Source organism: Mangifera indica, chromosome 2, assembly GCF_011075055.1.
Source record: "Mangifera indica cultivar Alphonso chromosome 2, CATAS_Mindica_2.1, whole genome shotgun sequence".
Classification (NCBI taxonomy): Eukaryota; Viridiplantae; Streptophyta; class Magnoliopsida; order Sapindales; family Anacardiaceae; genus Mangifera; species Mangifera indica.
This window is the reverse complement of record NC_058138.1, coordinates 8,701,070-8,709,255: the sequence shown is the minus strand read 5'-3', so window position 1 is coordinate 8,709,255 and position 8,186 is coordinate 8,701,070. Positions and strand designations below refer to the sequence as shown.

Below are 8,186 nucleotides of genomic sequence, written 5' to 3'. Positions count from 1 at the left end.
GGAGAGGATTCTTCGGGAGGGAGAAGCCGTCGGCAACGGAGCCGGAGAGGTCGCCGGAGATTTCAAAACCAAACCCTAGGGTGAAACTGCCATTTTCTTAAACTTAGGCTGGGGGAAATTTTTGTTTTCAAACTTTAGGGGGCAAAAGGAAATTATATTTTAGTTTATTTTTTAATATTATAGAGAAAATGACAATTTTACCCTTAACCCCGTTACTTTTAACTGGCCATGGGTGGGTGTTTGGTATTTCCATAGTTAAAGGGGGGAAACTTGTCATTACAGCATACCTTGGGTGGGAAATAGTCGTTTGGCCCCTAATCAATTACTAGGCATAAGGTAGGTGCAATGCACCTATTGGGTTTTTGACATTGTCGAGGTGAAAATCGTCCCATTTCCCGCAAAAATCACCGTATCAATCCACAAGTTAATCAAAAGATTACCCATAAACAATATTCCAATATCTAAAAACTAATTTAAACTAAATTAACCATCAATTTAGTAATTAAAATTTGAAATTTAAACCCTACCAACAAAAAAGCTATATTTTACGGCAACAATAATAGCTTGTTCACTTAAATCATTTCTTAAGCTAACAAATAAGCATTTTCCATTAACTAAGAACCATTTTCAAACTAAAATATACGAAAATCAATTTAAAAAATAAGGATTATTATTTATTAATATTTGTCAATTTAAAAAGAAAAACATACTTTTAGTTCAATTTATCTTTGTGTCAATTTGAATATAATCTGATTTAATTTTTGGTTGACATAAACATGATCTAAAATAGAATTTGTATAAAAAATCTTAACCTTCCCCAATTTTATTATATTGTGTTGAGTTAGTGAATTAGCAAATCTATTAAAGAGGGTTAAATATTAAACATGTCCCATCATTATCTTTTAATAAATACATCAATTAATGATAAATACAATTAGGAAAAAAAAACATGGGGGAGGCCTGGACGTGTAGCTAAAATTAAAGCAAGGCTCATATAACGCACCCTAACTACTATTAGACAAGCACAATCTTGCACGGCTACCTAATCTTCCAAGCTAGCCTTTATAAAACTAAAATGGTGTACTCCCAAAATCAATTTAATTCCAGTAAGAATCTTTTCCCATCTTTGAAAATTGCGTCAATGGCTCATTCAAAATTTCCTAAAGAATTCTCAAACTTGTCTTGGGAAAGTTTTTGCAGGTGGGCTTTTTACATAGCCTTATTCACCACATGTTGTGCTTTTGGTGCTCTAGATTTAAGCATTATCACCATGTTTTCAGGTAAGATGATGAGTTATAAAGAGCAGAAAGAGTTCTCCATTGTGGCTGCAGTTTTGGCTTGGGTGTCAATGGTTTGGATTTGTGTTATAATTCCTGCTTTCTTGGCTTTGGCTTTAGTAATTGAAAGATTCCAGAGAAGAGTTGAGGCTGCTGAAATGCAAGAAAATCAGTATGTGTAGTCCTGGAATTAAGTCCTATAGCATCCATTATGTTACTGGTTTCATCATATCCACAATAATTTTTAACTTTGAATCAAAATAATACAAAATTAATACCACATTTCTTGGCCTATTTCTTATATAACGCTGCCCTTTTGGAATGAGGGGCTTTTTAATTATTATATTAGAATGGAGCGCATGGTCTGTTTTGGTTCCCATTTTTGTCAAATCCAAATCACAAACTCAAACCAAACTTTGGAATTTTAAAAAATACAATTATTTTTTAAATAAATTCACCAAATTTTGATTAATATAATTTCTTAACTACAATAATTAAGCATATATAATCAACCAATTCATAATAAATTTATTCAAAATGCTATTATCAACTTATATAATAAATGTATATAATATATTACTGTTGTTTTGAGAGGAAGAAGATAAATCCAGAGCAAACCATTTAAATTTTTATTAGGTTCAAATTTGTATTTTAGTATTTTTAAACCCAAACCAAAGGCTCAGGTTTGGCATTCTTTGCACTCCCTGTTTTACAGAGATTTATACATTTCCCCAAGCTACTCTTGTAAAAGCAAGAGTAAAAATTATTATGGTAACAACAAGTGTTTATTCGTATACTAATAATATGTTACAATGAAATTAGCCAGTTTTATAAAATCATATACTGACTCATCATCATTTGTATTTAAATTAATATTCATGGTTAAAGCATATAATTTTATTATAAAAGTAATATTCAAGGTCTGCAAGTCGATCAATCTAAACCGCAGAAACATGAAATGTTGTAATGCGATATAGATAATCCCATTAAGTTGTATTTCTTGTAATTCATTAAGTGTGGCACAAGCAAGCTATAGAAAGAGGACAGCTGATGCCATTGGTATAATTCTGAGTTTTTTTTGAACCTCAGCTATACTTCTTGCACTTAATATGATGCTACTTGCTGATTCCAGCTCCAAAATTTTATATTCAGAGATTTAAATATGTCCTCAGTCCTCAGGATCTCAAAGAATGGCACTAGTCATAAATCCATGGTTGATTACTGCTTCTGCAATTGGCCGTTTTCGGAAGTCAGGATTCAGCATAGCCTGCAATAGAAAACATGGTAACACAAGTGACATAAAGAAAAAATTTGGTGTTAACAAGACCATAAGACCTGCAATAAAGTTAGCAGTAATGATTTGCAATCATCCCGTATGCTCCAAATAGAAATTCCACCTGAAGTAAATCCCAACCAGCACCATCACCGAGATCCAAAAACTTGACAGCTTCTAACAAGCGGTCATCTGCTAAACAATACCTGCTCAATTTAAAAGAATAACATGGTCACGAAAAAGTACCAGAAAACAACTACCATTACACATAAAATTAAACAAGAATCCTCAAAACAGGATCAAGTAATTGTCCAACAATTTGGATCAGTAGGATTACCATGGTAGCCTACAATGCAAGATGAAACATTAAATTTCAGAAGATTAAAGCCAACCTTTTGAATATGATTTCTTAACGATATAGTAGTCATCGAATTTAATTTAGTATACAGTACATATCGTGTTAAATCAATTGTTCATTAAACATTTTAAATTTGTAAACACTGCATATGAGCTGTTAAGTAAAATAATGCCTCATTGGGTGAATCTATGCAGGGAGTGGCAGCAGAGCCAAGGGCAAGCGAATAGCACGTTTGAGCTCGGAAGGACCCAGAATGGAGCAGATAGATTTTACAATGTACATAGAAACCCAAAATGTTTCAGCTAAAATTTGCAAGTGCTGTTGCAGCTGAGTCAATAGAATAAAAGATAATTTGATGGGCTCAACTCAGTAACATGATAAATGAAGCCTTAAACTTAAGTCAAACATATATGAAAGAAGATACAATCCCAAAAGGAAAAAAATAAAGTAGAAAGAAGTTCACAAATGAAGTCTAGAAGGTGTGACTGCAAGGACAAACTTTATTCATCATTTACAAACAGACTAGCAGACCAATATGCACTCCTGATAATCAATATGATTTGTAAATATAAGAAGCATCTTACTCTCTTGTTGCTTGAAGATCAAGTCGAAAAGTGCTTTCCAATAGCCTCTGCAAGTTCATAGACAAAAATTTTATATAACCTTTTCTTTCTGCTTTAGAGGCTTGGAATTTCTTACATTGTATACAATGACAGTTTAGAATGTATAGAATATTAGAAAGAGGGAAAATGAAAGACACCAAAATAAAAAAATTGGCGTAATAGTGAAGAGTACCTGCAAAGAAAGGCTATCCATGATGTTTGCTTCACAAAATGTAACAAAAGCCAAGTATGCCAAAAGAAGTCCTGCTTCATATCTAGTGGGGACAAAAAGATTTGTTAATAAAATTGAAATTAAAAAGGCCCAGCTAATGATACAAATAAAAATTTAACAGGTTACATGTCATCAGCAATGCCAAAGGCCCTTTTCTCAATAGGTGTATAGGCACCAGCAGAAGCTGCTCTTCTCCATAGTCCTTCTGCAAATTTTCCAGGATCTTCTTCTAAATTTTGAATCCTGATAAGCCATTTGATTGAATTTAAAATTTGTTATAAGGCTATTAAACGTGCAACATCTTTAATCACTATCATGTGACATTATACAACATTTTGAAAAGAAAATAATATCGCACATTTTTTATCAATTTCTTTAGATAATTACCTCTCCATCTAAAAAATAAAAGAAAAAAATTGATAACCAAAATAACCACATGCTTTAAAGAATTGGAACATAGAATCAGAGGGAATGTTGAATCCATATGATGGTTTTTTTTTTTTCTGGGATGTGACCAAATGCCGAAAGCCCTCACAACAAAAAGAATATAAACCATCTACTTCACCCCTTTTTGCAAGTGATATACAAAGACTTTTTTTTAAATTTATGTTGAATAATACATCAAGAAGAAAATAAAGTAAAAGTATACCTGATATCCACAGAAAATGCTAGATCCCGAAGTCGTGGAATTAAGTAAGCAGACTCCCTCTCCACAATTGTACTGCCATTAATCAAGTTTTGCTTAAATATTATAAAATGAAGAAAAATATTCCAAAAGTTATCTTAGAAAAAGAAAGAAAAGAATATCTGAGTTAAAAGAATTGTTCCAGAAAAATACTTGAGAACAACAGAAGCTGGCCCAAGACTCTGGTGCAATCTATCATGTTCATGCATGTAGGCTAGACCATTCATAGCACCATGAAATAATTTAACAACAAAATTTCCTCGACGTTTAATTGTTTGCTCTTGTTCAAATCGATTCCAAGATTCTTCGCTTGCAAAACTGGTTTTTGATATTTTTTCACTTGTTAGTTTTGCATAGTCTGCTGCACTATATTTTCCATCATTACGAAAAGCAAGCCACTGCATAGAAACTCATTTTAATTTGCAGTGATTGAAGAAAGCCAAGACATTACCATTAAACAGTTGACAAATGATATTGACAGACCTGCTCTCCAGTTTTTGTCTCAAACCCACCAACAAGTAACACAAGATTCTGACTGAATCCTTTTGAACTGCTCTGCAAAACAGGTGCATCAAAGAGATCAATGCCCTTTTTTTCAGGATTGATTAAAACAATTCCATGATCTAATGCTCACTCTATATGTACAGGAAGAGGAGTTGCTATCAGACACAAATTTCATCAGAAAATTAATTTGATCAATCAATATAAGCCTTAACCCCTTAAACTAACAGATTTCTAAAATTTAAAGGAATATATACTCATTTGATTTTACCTGGAGGTAAGCATGAGCATTGAGTTCGTTCGCAGCCATCATATCAGCTTCAATTCCACCAGCTCTTTGTCCAGGATAAACCTTTATGGCTAACAATGTTATATTTCATGAAAAATAGGGCTCCAAAAGAATTGACATTGTAGCCAGAATATTTTGTATAACACATTTGAATATAAGCTTATAGCATAATGCCATCAAATTGATAATTAGTAAAAGCTTTTTGCACAAGAAACAAGTTAATTATCAAGCTCTCTTAAAAATTCTTATTAAAACGAAATGATTTGCACAAACAAACAAGCACATAAAAGCACCTTAAATATTATTGGAGTCCCTCTCCGTGGACCTTGAGCTATTCTTCCTTCATAAAGCCTGCAAACAAGCTGCCACAGACAGTATCAATGACAATAAGGATAATATCAACTAAGTCATTAAAATGCAGGTAAATCTCACCGGTTCCAAATTTCGTCAAAAAAACTCCCGAAAAGCCCTCGTCCACAACTTCATAAGCTTAACACAAGGGGAATTCAAACACACTCATAACCTCCACTTTTGCTCCAATACTATGCTAAATAACCATATAAAATCTTAAACCTTGGAGGGGTATCAGAACTCATAGAAATCAATTCATTCAAACTAATGTACCTAGAGTGCACGACGGATCAACTTTAATTTGTTCCATCTATTTTAGTTTTACTCCAATCAAATTTTGAGAAATTATTTGCGCAAGTTTGTATGCGTAACAATATTTTGTGAGGGATTATTTTACCCGAATAAAACTAAGCATATCAATTAATCACTCCCTAGCATATATAAACAATAAATATATAATTAAAAATAAATGCACCTGATCTTTACACTACCCTCTCCAACATCTTGAACTCTCAGTCGCTCCAAATCTCCAGACGAATATTCAACATCTTGAAACCCTGAATAGCTGAAAATTACAATAGCATATGTAATATATCAAATTAAAATCAACCCACAAAACAAAATACACAAATTAAATAAAACAAACCTTGTGATGTTCATGAAGCCGTAGCTACCAATGAGTCGGCCAACCTCGAAAGAGTCGGGGCTAGTGATAAGACAGGCTTTACACACCCGGTTTCGACTCAGTGAGTTGAGTCGCAGCCCTGCAGTGGTGGTGGGTTTCAGGGGGACCATGGAAAAGAGCATAGAAGAAGAAAGGAAGCAATCAGGTGCGGTGAGAAGCATGATTAACTGGTAATCCTTTTGGTCGTTTTTTATTATCTGCTGGATGTGGAAATGGCGCCAAGGATTTGATCAGAGGATAAGGTTTCCTGTGTGATTTTTATTGTTTGAGAAGACGAGAGATGTAATGTTAAGGATAATTTCGGAAATCCCTGACTTTTTGGTCTTATACGCCCACCTTTTATTCGACATCGAGAAGGTGAAAGACAAGTACGCAATTTTGAAACAATAATTAAGTTTACCATGGAGTTGAGTTGATTTTTTTAAGTTATAACAGGCCAAAGGATTACATCCCACCCAAGTTTCAATCTGTTTTAACAGTTACATTTATAAAATTTAAAAAATTTAAAATCTTTTTTATAAGTCAACTACTATTAAAATTTTATGTTAAAAATAAGAGTAAAATCATTATTTTACTAATAATATTAAAAAATATAAATTTTTTTTTTCTCTTTTAAGTTTGAAAAACTAACAATTTCACTTCTGTTGAAACTTTTTTAACTTTAAAAAATCACATTTTTCTTCTTAAATTTTTTCTTTACCCTTTCGGCCACCATCTCTAATACCGACGTCCTCCCTTCTCCACTTTAAATCATTGACTATTGTATGAGATGATTTGATCTCTTCATCTCAATGAAAAGATCTGCTCCAGATTGTTTTTCGTGCATTGACCAATGGTTTAGGATGGAAAGAGGAAGTCGTCAGTGTCATAGATGGTAGCCAAAGGGGTGAAGAAAAAATTTGGGTGGAGGGAGGATTGTGATTTTTCAAAGTTTAAAAACTTTAGACAAGGATGAAATAGTTTGTTTTTAAAACTTATGAGGGAAAATATAATAAATTTATATATTTTTTAATATTATTAAGAAAATAATAATTTTGCCTTTGCTTCTAACCAAAATTCTAACGATAGTTGGTCCATGGGTATAACTTTGGGTTTTTCAAACCCCACAAATATGACTTTGAAGACACATTAAAACTTGGGTGGGAAATAGTCCTTTGGCCTTATAACAAATGACAACTTTCCAAGACAAAGGGTTATCATCTTAAAATAATTTTATTTGATAATATTTTCAAATTTTGTCTTGATATTGATCTAATGAAGGAACCATTCTTATCCTTCAGGGCCAAGTTGATTAACCGATAGTTAGACTATGTTTATGTTTTAGTAAACACCAAATGACTTATTCCCTCCCAAGTTTCAGTCTATTTCCAAACATCCACTTGTGAGGTTTCAACAACTCAAATACATGTCCATCATTCAACTTTCACTAAATTTTTCAGTTAGTCATAAAGACAAAATCATTATTTTATAATTAATATTAAAATAAATAAAATTACATCTCATTTTCATCTTTATTTTAAAAAAACTAACACTTTACCCTTACCCAAAGTTTGAAAACTTCCATTTTTCCCATAAGATTTGATTTTTTTTAAATTCGATGACCACTCCTAGAAGGTCGTTGGTCAACCTTCCCACAACCTTCCTCTTGCTAGGTGATGTAACATAGATCTGTGAGACATCTGATTGTCTATGCATCAAACGTGCACTCATGTCTATGCGTCGTCTAACCAACGTATAGATGGTCAAATGTCGCACAAATCCATGCGACATTGTTGACCATTTCAATCAGCTTTTCGATGGTTTCCTAATGTAGAAACCACTGGGAAGGTACGTGATGGAAAGTTTGGCCAATGGCCTTCTTAGAGTGGTCATCAAATTTGAAAAAATCAAACCCTACGGGGAAAATGCAGTTTTCAAACTTTTGAGTGAGGGA

General features: G+C 32.9%; 1 protein-coding gene and 1 long non-coding RNA gene across 2 annotated transcripts; one reads left to right on the top strand and one right to left on the bottom strand.

Annotated features, from left to right (window-relative positions):
• The first annotated feature begins 1,060 nt into the window (after nt 1-1,060).
• On the top strand, nt 1,061-1,571 carry LOC123209761. Its single transcript, XR_006501124.1, has 2 exons — nt 1,061-1,200; nt 1,281-1,571. It is a non-coding gene; the product is annotated as an uncharacterized LOC123209761 (long non-coding RNA).
• A 581-nt stretch (nt 1,572-2,152) lies between these two features.
• LOC123196924 lies at nt 2,153-6,549 on the bottom strand. Its single transcript, XM_044611074.1, has 12 exons — nt 6,215-6,549; nt 6,044-6,133; nt 5,511-5,568; nt 5,200-5,280; nt 4,911-4,982; nt 4,581-4,825; nt 4,392-4,463; nt 3,869-3,985; nt 3,704-3,785; nt 3,493-3,539; nt 2,675-2,756; nt 2,153-2,544 (listed from the first exon to the last, which is right to left on the bottom strand). Exons 1-12 carry the CDS (start codon nt 6,412-6,414, stop codon nt 2,461-2,463), a joined length of 1,230 nt encoding a protein of 409 aa, XP_044467009.1. The 5' UTR covers nt 6,415-6,549; the 3' UTR covers nt 2,153-2,460.
• Nucleotides 6,550-8,186: the final 1,637 nt, after the last annotated feature.